The sequence below is a fragment of the Cebus imitator genome, unplaced genomic scaffold, assembly GCF_001604975.1.
Source record: "Cebus imitator isolate Cc_AM_T3 unplaced genomic scaffold, Cebus_imitator-1.0 Scaffold19, whole genome shotgun sequence".
In the NCBI taxonomy this organism is placed as follows: domain Eukaryota; kingdom Metazoa; phylum Chordata; class Mammalia; order Primates; family Cebidae; genus Cebus; species Cebus imitator.
This window is the reverse complement of record NW_016107334.1, coordinates 8,962,722-8,978,487: the sequence shown is the minus strand read 5'-3', so window position 1 is coordinate 8,978,487 and position 15,766 is coordinate 8,962,722. Positions and strand designations below refer to the sequence as shown.

Sequence of the window (15,766 nt, the reverse complement as noted above, 5' to 3'; positions counted from 1 at the left end):
GGATAATTTTTTGTATTTTTAGTAGAGACAGGGTTTCACCATGTTGGCCAGGTTTGTCTCGAACTCCTGACCTCGTGATCCGCCTGCCTCGGCCTCCCAAAGTGCTGAGATTACAGGCATGAGCCACCGCCCAGCCCCATGCAGCCTCCTTTCTAATTCCACGTTCAGCAGGGCATGGAGGGAATAGCCCTGGTTTAAGGCTGAGGTTAAAATCTTGGGCTCTCCAGTTATGAGCTGTGTAACCTTTTTTTTTTGAGATGGAGTTTCACTCATGTTACCCAGGCTGGAGTGCAATGGCGTGATCTCGGCTCACCGCAACCTCCGCCTCCTGGGTTCAGGCAATTCTCCTGCTTCAGTCTCCTGAGTAGCTGGGATTACAGGCACGCGCCACCATGCCCGGCTAATTTTTTGTATTTTTAGTAGAGACGGGGTTTCACCATGTTGACCAGAATGGTCTCAATCTCTTGACCTCGTGATCCACCCGCCTTGGCCTCCCAAAGTGCTGGGATTACAGGCGTGAGCCACTATGCCCGGCCTGTAACCTTTTAAATAACCTCCTTGAACCTGGGTTTCATCACATGGAAAACATGCTTCTTTGGTGAAGCTATAAAAATTGGAGCTACTGTCTACAAAGCACTTAGCACATGGTAGGTACTAAACAGAAGGCAGCTGTCACTCTGTTACCCATTAATGATCAGAGGTAACGGCACCTACTTTGGATGCATCAAAAAGTAAGACAGATGATGATACAGGGGTGGACGGTCATGAGATAAAGCAAATATAGTTAAATGTTCACTGGAGAACCTAAATGCCGATTCATGATTCTTTCAACTTTTCTTATGTTTGAAAATTCTCATAACAAAATGTTGGGAACACTAGATAGACTATTCGTTTTGACATGATTCTGCAAAACAGGATTTAAAGGAATGAGTTGCGTTGCTCATCTGGGGTGTTCAGAGCTTCAAATTCTGTCCAACCAAGTCACTACCTTCTCTGTGTGGTCTCTCCAGGTGGCTTCACAGGATTCTGTGACCTCAGACAGACCCAATACAGCTCTAGGCGGACCGCCACATGCAACTGCAAACAGAAGAGACTGACGTGTGGGTCCTGGCATAAGCCCTGTCTCCCACTGTGACTGCTTCCCCTCTCCTCCATCAATCCATCCTTCGTCTCATCCTCCGGGAGTGAGAGGGCCTAGACTTACCTGCCTCTGGGCCACTTTGCCAACAGTAGTGTGTGCATGAAATCACCTGGAATTTTGTTACAAGACCAACTTTGGTCCAGTATATCTGGGTGGGCCCAAGATTCTGCATTCCCAACAAACTTGCAGTGCCTCCAAAGGTGCACGCCGCTGTCCTGTGAGCAGTGAGACCCTGGACCAGGGATTCTCTACTCTGGTGGCACCTCACAATCATCTGGAGAAGTTGAAAACCACTGTGCTAGTTCCACCTGCCACTAATCTAATCAGAATCTTGAGGGTCGGGAGATTCCACGGTGCAGTCCCTGTCTCTGAGCATCTTTCCCTTGCCACTCTGCTACTAGTGCAATAAAAAGCACACTCCAGGCAAGACCCTGTGATCATGGAGCAAATGGATCAGTACCTCCAGGCCCACACAACTACAGCTACTCTTGACAAGGAGACAAGAGCCAGTGCAGCCTGGTGCCAGCTGCAAGCAGGGTGTGTCTCCTCTCTTCTCAGTATCCAGGGCCCAAAGCCCAGCCCCAGGCTCCCGCTCACTGCCACCCACAGTGCAGGAGGAAAGGGCAGGACGGTGCTGCATGTCCTAGGATGCTCAAAGGTCTCGATCTCATCTTCACCTTCCAGGCAAGGTGCCAGCAGCTTCCCTGGCCATGCACTGGCCTAAGGCAAACCTCCAGTCTTAGACTCTTTGAGGTTTGCTTTGTTAATTATATGTTTACTTTATTAAATTATATATTTATTTATAAATTCCATGTCTCTTTGCAAATTACAAGCATACAATTGTATTATTTTGTGATTAATGTTGCTCCTTCCCTGTGATGGTCACCTAGAAGGGCCAAATATCTGGGCTGGGAAGTGTTCAGTACACTTGAGAGTCCTTGGGACAATGGACAAATCCCAGCAAAATGTGCTTCAAGCATCAAACAGCCACGGTCCCTTCCCTTGCATGTGAATGAGAACCAATGAGCCACAGGACGGTGAGTGTCCACTCAGCAATTCTAGGGCAACACCCACCACAGGTGGGTCAAGGTTTGCAGAGATCAAATGGGCACTTTAGTGAAAGAAGAAGGGTCAGAAGAATGCCCGTGCACTGACACGAATAGGAACTGCACACTTGTCCTCAGAATCGGAGCAGTGCAGACTGAGAACGACTCCCATCGAAGATAACAAGGGTTTGTCTTCCACACATGCACTGGTCATTTTCAAAAATGCTGCGTTTTTGGCTTTTACAAAAGAATGGGTTCAACATCTTTTTCGTCGATGGGCATCTCTGAGACTAAACAGCAGCACAGAGGTGGGAGGCCTCAGTGATCCTACCTGGCAGGGCTGGGCAGGCACGTTCCTAGCAGGGGTCCTCACTTTCCCCAGGCAAACTTGGACAGCAGAAAGAGGTACCGTGAAATCCAGCACTCGCTCCCCTGAAAGCATTAATAGCTCCTCAGTTCCTAGGAGTTGGCCACGTCAATCCATAATCGGGTTAGGGAAATGCCAGCAATAGACAGACACAATAAACTCTGTCCTGGCTGACAGGCTGCTGACACCGAGCAGGAACGGCTCTCCATCGATGCCCTGGAAAAGCTGGCCGGTGGGGTTGTGAATACCCTAGAAAAAGGCAGGCCCTGGACTCTCAGACAGGAAGCCCATGTTTACACGGGCTTTTCAGGATGAAGAACAGTGGGCAGGACAAAGTAGGGAAGGAAGGAGCTCAAAATCCCAGAGAGATAAGGCACAGAAGTCTCCTAATTCTAACTCAGAGAACTATTACTGAAAGAAAACACAAAATTCCAGCTGCCCTGCAGGGAAGATTCATCTGGCATGGGCATTACCTAACACAGACACAGAGGTCAGCTTTCCAGGCCTGCCTGGCATCTGTCCTAGAAGAGGGCCTGATTTGGGTAACTCCCACCACCCCAGTCTCAGTCCATGTGACTCATAAGAGGCTGGACCCCCATCCCAAAGCTCTAGAGCCCTTCGTTCCTCTAGCCAGTGATGGGATCAGAGGCAGGAACATGACCCAAAAGAGCCAGAGACCGAAAAGAAAGAGGCCCCCTCCTTTGACGGTGGGTACGAGGCTGGGTGGCCCTAAGCCTGGAGCTCCTCAAGACCTGTCCAGCCACATAGTGAGAAGAATCCAGAAGAGGGAGACCATCCACCCATCTCCCATCTGGACCTGAAACTAAGGATGTGATATGGTTTGGATGTGTGTCTTCTCCAAATCTCATGTAGAAATGTGACCTCTGTGTTGAAGGTGGAGCCTGGTGGAAGGTGTCTGGGTTATGGGGGTGGATCACTCATGAATGGCTTACTGCCGTCCTCATGATAATAAGTACATTCTCACTCTATGAGTCCACATGAGATCTGGTTGTTTAAAAGAACCCAGCACCTGCCAGGCGCAGTGGCTCACACCTGTAATCCCAACACTTCGGGAAGCCAAGGTGGGTGGATCACAAGGTCAGGAGTTTGATACCAGCCTGACCAATATGGTAAAACCCCGACTCTACTAAAAATACAAAAATTAGCCGGGTGTGGTTGTGGATGCCTGTAATCCCAGCTACTCAGGAGGCTAAAGCAGTAGAATTGCTTGAACGTGGGAGGCAGAGGTTGCAGTGAGCTGAGATTGCACCACTGTACTCCAGCCTGGGCAACAAAGCAAGACTCCATCTAAAAAAAACCCCACACCTCCCCGCTCTCTCTTGCTCACTCCGTTGCCATGTGACACGCCTGTTCCCCCTTCACCTTCCACTGTGACTGTAAGCTTCCTGAGGCTGCACCAGGAGCAGATGCCAGCACTGTGCTTCCTGTACAGCCTGCGGAAATGTGAGACAAAATAAACCTCTTTTCTTTACAAACTATCCAGTCTCAGGTATTCCTTCATAACAGAGTGGACCAGCACAGGACTTTCAGGTATATGAGTAATACATTCTTTTTTGACTTGAGGCAGTCCGAGGAGAGTTTCTGTCATTCATAAACGAAAAATTCCTGATTAATACTTTCTTCCCCCAAATGAAGCCTGAGTGTTTTCAAGTCTTCCATATTAAACTTTAGGTTATCTAACTCAACAGGTGTTTCAATGCCCTAACAATTTAATTTTGCAACTGTTCACCTCACAAGATTTTCAAGGAGAATGCCAAGAATGGAGCTTGGGAAGGCCAGGCTGGAGTGCATCTTTCCCTTTCTCTGAGCCCTGGCCACCAGCCCCTCAGCTCAGCAAGCCTCTCAAATAGTGGAACCAGAAAGGTCCTCATGGCTTTAGCCCCAGGACGCCATCTCAATTCATCCCTCAACTAGGCCGAGGCTCCTCCAAGGACTGCCATGCCCTTGGGAAGGCCTCATCCCTTAGCAGCCTCCTGGGGTCCAGGCCAGGGGCTGCCTGATAGAGCTGCTCCCTCTTCACTGATGGGACTGAGGGCTGGGATGAACCCTGGCCAATGTAAGTCTTCCAGACAATAAAGACAGTGAGGCCGGCCTAGGCTGCAATGGGAACTACAAGCACATATCAGCCAGATACCCTTTTAATAGACATCAAAGCAATTCAGGCCACCTTAATATCCTTAGAGCAAAAAATCATGATCAGGGCCAGGCACGGTGGCTCACACCTATAATTCCAGCACTTTGGGAGGCTGAAGCAGGTGGATCACCTGAGGTCAGGAGTTCGAGAACAGCCTGACAAACATGGTGAAACCCTGTCTCTAAAAAATATAAAAGTAGCCGGGCATGGTGGCAGGTACCTGTAGTCCCAGCTACTTGAGAGACTGAGACAGGAGGGGAGGCAGAAGTTGCTGCACTCCAGCCTGGGTGACAGAGACTCCATCTCAGGAAAAAAAATCGTGATTAGAAGATTGCAGAGGCAGCCTACAATATGTGCTGAACTAGGCCTGGGGATGGTCCCTGCTCTATGCCTCACCAGGGGAGCTGTGCCCTTCTTAACCTCTCCAGGTTTAACCCCCCCCCACCACCCCACCTGTTAAGAAGCCACTGGAATACGGCTTTGACAACCAGGTCTTTGACTCTTTTGCCAAAGCTGCTTCCACAGCTTGCTCACACCCTCCACTGACACATGCTCCACAATCCTGGGAATGGAGCAGGCACTGTGCCTTTTTTACATGGCTTGGTGGGTATGCCACAGGGCTGGCACCAGACCCGGTTGGCTCTGCTCCTCACCAGCCTACAGCCCCAACCTCCACGCCTCTCTCACCTCTAAGAGGGCAGAGTGCTGCCCACCTCAGAGGTTGACTCAGAGCAGAGAACAGCAACAAAGAACTTAGCACCATGTCTGGCAGGCAGTAAGGGCTCCATAAAGCTGGCTATTGTTACCATTCTTGCAAGTGGGGTACCTGGATCTCTAAAATTCCTTCCATTGTAAGTTTCATAGATCCTGGCTCCTCCATAGCAGTCCTGAGCATAAGAGCTTCCACGAAATAAGGGGTACCACCTCAATCAAAGACCCACTGGCACCAGGGGAAGAGAGGGGTGATGCCAAGAAGGGGAGGAGCACTGTTCTGCTGGCCCACGGGCCATACCCAGGGGGACAGGACTGCATTCTCTGCCCCACTGGCACCCAGCCCCTTGGAGCACTCTCTGACCTTTTCATCAGAGTTGGTTACCTTGAACTCAAGTCAACATCTTGATAAATAAAGCCAGCTGCCCTACATCACCATGCACCATGCTAATCTCTTGGAAGAGATGCAGTTCTTCAAAGCCAAACCCACAGAGGGTGGCATCAGAGCCCTGGGATTCAAAGCAGCAATCAACAGGCAGATAGACACAGACATCCTGGGTCCGAATACTGTGACATGGTGTGGCTCTGTGTCCCCACCCAAACCTCATCTCGAACTGTAATCCCCATGTGTTGACAGAGGGACCTGGTGGGAGGTGACTGGATCACGGCGGTGATTTTCTCCATGCTGTTCTCATGAGATCTGATGCTTTAAAAGTGGCAGTTTCCCCTGAGCTCGCTCTCTCCTGCCACCTTGTGAAGAAGGTTCTTGCTTCTCCTTCACCTTCTACCATGACTGTAAGTTTCCTGAGGCCTCCCCAACCCTGTGGAACTGCGAGTCAATTAAACCTCTTTCCTTTATCAATTGCCCAGTCTCAGATAGCATCTTTATAGTGGTGTGAAAACACACTAATACATCCTAGCCCTCCACTTCCCAGCTCTGTAACTTTTCTGAGAAAAGTGTGTTCATTTGTAAACACAGTCTCTAGTTCCTATGATCCAACATGTTGACATGTGTAAAGCTCTTCAGGAATGCCCAGAACACACAGACACTAGGTAAGGGTGCAAGGCTCAGCTACTCCCATTCTGGGGACACACGCTCAGTGACCTAAGCAAGCCCCTACTCTTCCTCCTCCTTTTAGCCTTCGACTCCTTGCCTGGCCATGCCAAGGGCTGCTCTCTGCTTGTCACAAAGCCATGGGGAATCCACGGAGGCTATGGTCCCTAGACCAGTTTCCTTCATGTACAAGTCACACCCCCATGGCTTCATCAAGGCCAGCTCAGCACAGCATCCTTACCGGTAGGTTGCCACCTCCAGGCTGAGGCCAGTCTTCACCTGCAGGAGGTCCTGATAGTCCCGCAGCCAGTCAGCCATGGCCAAGGTGAGGGTCGCCTTCTCATCCTCCAGACAGTCAATCACTCTCTAAAGAGAACAGACGGACTTTTAGTTTGGAGAACTGGAGCTTTACTGGCTCAAACTGAAGGTGCTGACAGTTTAGGACATAAAAACAGACCAGGATTATTAACAAAAACATCCAGGGTTATACAACATGCAGTCATTCGCAGGGATGGTTTCCAGTGTTGTATCTCTTCCATATGGAAGTTTTTTTACTGCATATGAAGATTTTGATAGGACATTGCCTTCTCCGTTCAGACTCTCTATTAGTAATGAAGGCTTAGGAGTTTATTCAAACCACCTCTACCATTCAGACATCAGTCTGCTTAGGAAAGCCAATACCTCAAACCAGTCACTAAGATCCTAGGAAAAATGACGCAAGACTAGAAATCAGGGGTTTTACAAAATTTGAAACATAAGTCACTCAGATGTGAACTGGAATGAACCCCCCAAGTCATGATTTCTCCAATAATAACCAGGTAAACTGATAGAGTTTTGTTTCACCTAGAAAAAGCTACTCTAAGATCATCTGAGGAGAAATGCACTCTGGGCATAAATGACAAAATACAAACTCAGATATAAAACTTCTTTTGGGGCCAAGCGCAGTGGCTCATGCCTATAATCCCACTTCTTTGGGAGGATGAGGAGGGCAGATCACTTGAGGTCAAGAGTTCGAGACCAGCCTAGCCAATATGGCGAAACCCTGTCTCTACTAAAAATACAAAAATTAGCCAGGCATGGTGGCATGGGCCTGTAATCCCAGCTACTCTGGAGGCTGAGGCACAGGAATTACTTCAACTCAGGAGGCAGGGGTTGCAGTAAGCCAAGATTGTGCCACTGCACTCCAGCCTGAGCAACAGAGCGAGACTCTGTTTCAAAAAAATAAATAAAAATAAATAAATCTTCTTTTTGAACCGTATTTGCCCAATGCAGCTAGTAAGGGCATCCTGGTCGCTCCTCATGGCTCCTCTCACCCCTGGCTGGGTCCTCCCGCCTGCCTCTCTACCTGGCTGGGAGATGCTGCAGCCTTCTGAATCCCAGTTCTAGACCAGTGCCCTCCACATACAAGTCACACAGCATGTAGCTGCTCTGTTCCATTTAAGATGAAAGGGTCAAGATCATATTACCTTCTCAAAATGTACCATTTGAAGCCCACGGTATCTTCTACTTAATAAACACATGGGCTTCAGCTGTACCAATTTACAGTTTTGTTTTCTTCCTAGTTGTTAGTTACTCTGGGGAACAATTAACCAAACAAGTATTTTAACACTGAAATAAGTCCATAAGCTTTTAGCTTCTGGTTTGTAATGGGAAGTTGCATTATTTCGGAACATAATTAACTAAACTAAGCCAGACCATAACCATTTATCTTTGTAGAATTCAAAAACTGTAAGTCTACTAGGAGAGGGAGTATTATGTTCATTGCTGCTGGGATCCCTTCACCAAAGGCACCCGGCAAGACGCTGAGGGTCCACAATAAATATGTCTGTGAAACCAAGGAATGAACTCTCTACTAAGATCACACACTTTTTGTTCTTTTTTGCTTTTTGAGACGGAGTCTCACTCTGTCACCCAGACTGGAGCGCAGTGGCACAATCTCAGCTCACTGCAGCCTGGAACCTCCTAGGTTCAAGCGATTCTCCTGCCTCAGCCTCCCAAGTAGCTGGGACTACAGGCACCTGCCGCCACATCCAGCTAATTTTTGTATTTTTAGTTGAGACAGGGTTTCACCATGTTGGCCAGGATGGTCTCAAACTCCTTACTTCAGGTGATCTTCCTGCCTCGGCCTCCCAAAGTGCTGGGATTACAAGCATGAGCCACCACACCCAGCTGGAATTTATCATTTTTTAAAATGCATCATCAGCCAATAAATATGTCCACTTCTCATAACGGTTCTATTTCTATGCCAGTGATTGTTGTTAGGTTCCCTTAGAATATAAAAGATACTAAAATCAAAAACCCCTTAGCTTTTAAAGCAAAGAAGTAAATTTTAAAATCACTGACTTACATCCCAGGGTGGATATATGTTAACAGATCCCACAGCTGGCATTATAAACAGAGAAGCTCACCAAAGCAGAGCAACTGCCAGTCTTCATGTAAGTGACAGCACTGCCACAATTTAGCCATGACATTCACTCATTCTATAGTTAAGTCTCAGTGTTAAAAATTCTATGTTCCCCTGTTTAAGAGGACATACAAATTCAGGTACGAGGTTCTCATATAAGATGGGCTGTATGTATACATGCATGTATGTATGTATGTATGTGTATGAGTGCCCTTTCCACTATAGGAAATTTGACATAAATATTACAAATTAAAAATTTATAGTAATTTATTCCTTATAAAGAAGTTCAAATGTTGTTAAACTGCTTAGAAAAAAAAATATAATGCAGTTCTCCAACCACACACCTCCTGAACAGGTCAAGAAACCCCAGTCACGTTGAAGGGGTGTGCAGGAAGATTCTCGTCCCAGAAGACACAGAATAGTTCTGCACCCCACAAAATATAAAGAGGAAAATCAAACTGTGTTTAAGTTGGAATAAGTATAGTTTCAATCACATTTCCATGTGAGTCAGCGCTTCCTAAACTGTCAAAGGAAAATTAGTTGATGTTTGGAAGCAGAAATATAAGACTTCACTGACTCCCAACAGTGAAGGAATCACAACCAATCCAGCTGTTGAATAAAACTTCAGACTCGGGCTCTGCTTTGCCAGTCTGCAAGCTGTGGGTCAGGACAGGGGCACTGGAGCCTCAGACATAGGACGCTAGATGCAGTTTCACCTAATGCTGCAAAAGCCTGGGAGAGAGGTCGCCCTTTTGCTGCTATTTAGAGAACTTTTGGGCAGCATCACAACCGATGATGAAATCTTGCTGCATAGCAGGGAAGGCATGCTGATGTCAGTATCAAAAGATTTCACTTTCTCTTAGCCAAACCTGAGCTACCGCTCATGGAGTGTGGCTGTGGAACCGTTCACAAGTACCACAGTCATTTGCAATCCTGAATGGTAGAGCTCCAGGGGATTTAAATACTGTGATAACTTCATTCAGCCAAAAAAATTAAGTGTATTCCTAACAATAAGCATGAATTTTTTGCCAATGAAGTATTTATAGCTCCAGCCCAGACAGCACCCTGAACTCAACTTATATTTTACGATCCTTGGTGGGTATCTTAAGAAGCATCTCAAACTGAACACATGCACACTGAACTAATCTCTCATGCAGGCCGGTCCTAACCAATGTCCTACAGTAAAGGCTACCCCCTTCTTCCAGTTGCTCAGGCCACAAGCCCCGGAGTCCACTGTGATTTCTCCCTCTCCCACCACATCCAACCCGGCAGCAAACCCTGCTGGTTTCAACTTCAAGGTGGGTCCCCCTCTGAGACCCCTGGTCCAAGCCTCCAGCGCTTCCTGCCTGGATTACTGTGATAGTCTCTTAAGGCGTTCCTACACCCACTCAGTCTATTTTAAAAACAGCAGCATCAGTGATTCCATTAAGACACAGCCAGGCCCCTACTCTCCTCTGCTCAGAACCTCTAGTGGATTAAAAGCCCAAGTTCTAGAGCACTCCTGCTCGCTATGCCCTAGCAACCCTGGTAGCCTGGCTGAGGCATCCCCAAAAAAACATGCGTCGTTTCCACTTGAAGGCCTCTCAGGTCAAGGGCCTTTCCTTGTTATATGTGGCATTTTTCACTGCTGAATCTCCGGCCATGAAGAACTGAGCTTCACACACTAAATGCTCAATGGCTGTGAGATGAACTAATGAACCAACTGTATACACCCTGGGGGCTACAGCCAGTATTTCACAAAGGGGGAAACTGAATTGCAGAGAGGTTAAACAACTTCACCTGCCCAAAGAGTGGCAGAGTCGGAATTCAGGGCCAGGTAGGACAGCTGCAGAGCACAGACCCTCCGCTAATCCCATCCTAATCCCACCCCCACTTCCCATCTACAGAAAGTTTTCATTCAATCACGTATGGGGTCTTGGGAGCCTTTTCCATACAGCCTCGCAAGCTAAGGGCTCACTTTCATAAGCAAAACTCTCAGTGTTTGCAGGGTAAAACTGGTCTTTACCCTACTACAAATGTCTTCCAGTGTTTTCCGAAACCCCCTCTTGCAGCCTGGGTGTGTTACTCAGGATTTCCATGATCTAGATCACATTTGGGAACTTGGATGTCAGTTCAGCAAATTGCGCAGGCAAATCTGAGGCAGGCCAACAATTATCGCCTCATACAGAGAAGGCACGCAGGTCATCCGGGAAGGACCAGGTTCCCCCCAAGCAGAATCCTAGCAATCTTTCCCCATGACCCACAGAAGATGGCCAGAGGCAAGGAAAGCTGGACACAATGGGGGGACACCCTCCACCGACTCCAGCTCCTGCCTCCAGCCAAGGGGGCATTAAAGCACATGGAACACAAGAAAGAAAGAAAGAAAGAAAGAAAGAGAGAGAGAGAGAGGAAGGAAGAAAGAAAGAAAGAAAGAAAATAGTTTTAATGCCAAAACTATTCTCACATCACCCAGCTGGAGGGGTCCAAAAGCATTGTAGGACTGGAAATCAGCAGAGTATCTCAGGCTAGCCCTTAGGAAGAGCAATTACCATTATGCTATAAAGGCAGGAATACTGGTTAGTTTCTCTCTCTGATGGAAGAGACAGAAGAGAGGAACTGTGGCCCAGTGGTCAGCTGCTCAGGCACCAGGGCCTGAGTTGAACCCTGGCTGCACTAATCAGGTGACCTTTGTGACTCAGTTTCCTCCTCTGTACAATGAGGCTAATATTAGTACCCACTTTCTGACACCGGTGTGGACACTGACAGTGAATACTTGTGAAGGGCATCTGTGGTACCTGGCACACAAGAAGCACTTGCTAAAAGCTAACTCTTAGTAATAAGACATTTATTACCATATACTAGTTAAACTCATTTTTAGAATTTTTTTCAGTCTCCCCAGAGTAAGCTTCTACAGAACGTGAAATAAATTGCAGGCTTGGGGCTAAATCATCAATACTTACTCCTTCACATACTTCCTAGCATCTTTGTGACTGATGCTGAATCTTCTGGAATGCAACTTGAAATGGGATTGTCTTAAGCTGACTGAGGGAAGATTCAGGATATAAACAAGGTAGTGACTGGTAATATTTAGTACAATAAAACTTCTGCAAATTGGAACTGGAAAAAAAAATACCAGCTGGGCACAGGGGGTGCACACCTGTAAGCTCAGCACTGTGGGAGGCCAAGGCAGGCAAATCATCTGAGGTCAGGAGTTCAAGACCAGCCTGGCTAACATGGTGAAACCCTGTCTCTACTAATTATACAAAAATCAGCCAGGTGTGGTGGTGCTGCCTGTAATGCCAGATACTTGGGAGGCTGAGGCATGAGAATCACTTGAACCCGGGAGGTGGAAGTTGCAGTGAGCCAAGATCAGCCGCTGTACTTGAGCCTGGGCAACAGAGCAAAACTCTGTCTCAAAACACACACAAAAAAAAACAAAACAAAAACCCAGGTCCTTACTGACATTTTCCTCACTCTTTGGTTTTAGGAAAAAGCAGCAAATTCCAACAAGAGAGAGGTATCACTGGAATGACTGGGGTGGCGTGACCGGTGTCCACAGATGATCAGCAAATTCCTGTTAATTCTCCCTGGCCCCAGCACTGAGCTAGACCTTTGGTATTCAAAAAGCTAGGAGCTAGATGGGAAATCAAGAAAGCAGTATGGTACTAAATTGGGATTTTATCTTTTGAGTTGTGGGTTTTGTTCAGCTTCCGCCTCCTCACTTTTGAACGTGTTCTCCTGGGGTTTTGCCATAGCTAGAGCAGGAACAGGGATTGGAAGCTGAGAGTGGGGTCCCAGCCCCAAGGCAGGTGTGACCTCAGGAAAAGCGCTTCACCAGTGGGTCCTGGAGTCCCTATGTCAAAGGAGAGCTGGATAGGATTTTACCTGCACTTCCAAGTCCCCATCTCTCCCCCAGTCAGGAGAGCTCTGCTTTCATCTGTCTCAGAATAGGGGTTCCACTGAAGATTTCAATGTGGGGGGAAGGGCTTTGCCGCTAAGACAGAACACTGGAACTTGAGTTTCAAGGTCTGAAATGTGCCAAGTGAACTGTGACTGCTAATGCATGGTGAGGATTTGGTCCACACAGCATGACTCAAAGCAGCATTTTCTAAACCTGCCTGCACAGCACAGACCCCTGGGTTGGTAGTGAGGGTTCCCTACAAAGGGGTCCCCTGGAAAGCTGGTTTGACACTCCTTTTTGGAGAGTCACAATTACCACTGGTTAAACCTCCATGAATGCCACATTAAGGCACTTTTTAACTTTCACTCAATGAGGGGCACAGGACCTGCGGAACTCAGACCCCTGGCCACTGTCATTGCGAAGGGACACAAGTGCCCACAAGTGGAAATCGGCACAGGGTGGGTCAGTCCCTGCCCCTACTTTAGCTATGGGAAAGCCCCAGGAGAACACTTTGAAAAATTAGGAGGCAGAAGCCAAACAAAACCCACAACTCAAAAGATTAAATCCCAATTTAGTACATATTGCTTTCTATGATTTCCCATCTAGCCTCTAGCTCTTTGAATACTGACAGTCTGGCGCAGTGCTGGGGACCCAGGGAGAATCAATAGGTATTTGCCGATCATCTGTGGACACCTGTCACATCACCCCGTCATTCCATACCACAACCCCCACCTCTCACTTCTAATTTTAAAAAGTCACTGTCTCAATCTTTAACTCACAGCTGCAAACCATACTCTTAAAATATTTGTGAAATTGTGCAGATGTTATTTCCAACTGTCCTGAGAACCACTGATAGCGTGATTTGGGAATATTTCCAATTGTGGCTGAGGCTGGGCAGGGCAGGGGCCAAACGCTAGGACTGGATTGGGCACAGCTGACATCAGCCACAGGTATCACCCTGCCGGTGTCAGAGGGTGTGCGTCTCTGAAACGGTAACTGTTTATATCACTCTGCACTTGTAATAACATCCTCCCAAAGGGACCCACTTTCCCATAACTCTTACATCACGCAGAGATCTGACGTCAACGTGTGCTGTGATCAAAACATCTCCGATTAAGCTCTTTTCTGCATTATGGTTCCTGCCCCTCCCAACATCAAAAGGCCACAGCTTTCCCAGGGAGCCACAACTGCGGCTTCCAACTGGGAAATAATATTGGGAAAATAAAAACCGTTTTGGAAATTAATTTGGGTTTTCCCCTGAGGAGCGCTATAGACAACGAGGCTACTATGACCGTCACTTGTGGAAGTGAGAGCGGTTTCTTGGTTGACTCTTAGATCTGGGTCTACGAAGCTCGGGAAATGGAAGGAAAACCTAGCACTAACAGGGTCGACTATCGGGATGCGCCCAGTCACGCGCATCAAGAGCTAAAGCAGCTGCCACCTAACCCCCGGACGGGGACAGGGCCATCCACTGGGACCTGCCGCACGTCGCTCGCCCGCTGAGTCGATGGACCAGCGGACTGAGCCCGGGTCCCCAGGCCATTCGGGCACCTTCTGTGCGGGCCCTACGGGTCCGCGACGCCAAGCCCTGGTGAAGGGACCGCTGCCCCACCCTGTCAAGGGCAGGGTGCCGGGGCGGGGACAGAGGGTGTGGGGTCAGGGCGCCGTCCCCGCGCACTGACCTGCCGCTCCTCCGTCTGCAGCCCGTACTCCTCGCGCATCCGCAGCAGCTCGTCCTCCAGCCGCGCGCGTAGCTGCTCCAACCCGAGCGCCTCGCGCCGCAGCGCCTCGACCTCCTGCGCGCACAGCCGCGTCTCTTCCTCCGCCTGGAGCCGGCTCTCCTGGCCGCGCCGTAGCGCCTCCTCCAGCTCCCGCACCTCGTCCTCGTACAGCTGCATCGTCTCCCGCCACGACTCCGCCACCAGCAGCGCGTAGCTGTCGTGCACCTCCCGCAGGCGCGGCGGGGGTCCGGCGGGACCGGTGGCGCGGGCGCGGAAGTGCATGGTCAGGCCGGCGGCGCGCGCGCGCAACTCCCGAACGTCGCGTTCGTGGGCCGCGTCGAGGCCGCGGCGCTCGGCCTGCAGCCGGCCCAGCAGCGCCTCGAGGGTGGCGCGCGCGCCCAGCGCCTCCTGCAGCTCGCGCCGCTGCGCGCCTAGCTCGGCGTCCAGGCGGCCACGGGCGGCTCGCTCCTCCGCATCCAGGCGCTGCAGCTCCCGCAACTCGCGCCTCAGCGCGTCCCGCTCGCTCTCCGCCAGCGCGGTGGCCCCACTCAGCTCTTCCAGCTGCTGCCGCAAGCTGCGCGCCTCCTCGGCGCAGCGGGCCTGCCCCTCGGCCCACAGGCCCTGTCGGCCGCGCCGGCCGCGCAGCTCCTCCTCCAGGAGCAGGTTTTCGCGCTCCAGCTCCCGCACCCGGCACACATAGTCATAGAGCCGGGCGTTGAGCTCCTGCAGCTCGGCCTTCTCGGGGCCCGTCTGCAGCCTCCAGGACAGCATCTTGCCAGGCGTGCGGGGTCTCGCGGCTGGCCGGCTCCCTCCTGCCCTGGTCTTGTCCCCTCAGCCGCGACGCTCCGGCCCCGCCGCTGCCCCGGAGGCCCGCAGACTGGGGCGGGAACGGGCGAGCCCGGGCACTTAGCGGACGGGGCGGGCGGACTGGGCGCGGGCCGCGACCTCCAGCCAATCAGAGCGCGGCCCGGCGCGGCCTTGGCGGCCGGACACCGCCTCCTGCCGCACCCTGGCGGCCGCGGGTAGTTGGCGCGAGCAGTCGGGGAACAGCTGGCGGGTCGCCGGATTGCCCTGCTGGGCCCAGAGAAGGGACATCGGAGAGGGCTCCCTGCTGCTGCCCCGTCACGCGTGCCCGCAGTGTACGAGAGTCCTGGCGTTCGTGGATGGAAATAGAAGTCTATGGAGTTGCTGAGGTAGTGACCATTTACGAGAGACTTCTCATCCGAGGCCCTGGAGATTGGCGGGGTGGAGCGGGGAGCGGGGGCGTCTATTTTTTTTTTTTTTTTT

At 50.1% G+C, this 15,766-nt stretch overlaps 1 protein-coding gene across 2 annotated transcripts in view; it reads right to left on the bottom strand.

Annotated features, from left to right (window-relative positions):
• SYNM (synemin) overlaps window positions 1-15,392 on the bottom strand; it is a 30,197-nt gene extending 14,805 nt beyond the window's left edge. The window contains exons 1-2 of one of the 2 annotated variants that reach the window (XM_017518479.1): window positions 14,441-15,392; window positions 6,716-6,840 (exon numbers count right to left, since the gene is read on the bottom strand). In XM_017518479.1, coding sequence (XP_017373968.1) covers window positions 6,716-6,840; window positions 14,441-15,250 — 935 coding nt within the window. In that variant the 5' untranslated portion in view covers window positions 15,251-15,392. The remainder of the gene's footprint in view (window positions 1-6,715; window positions 6,841-14,440) is intronic. The other variant, XM_017518486.2, reaches the window with a different exon arrangement.
• Window positions 15,393-15,766: the final 374 nt, after the last annotated feature.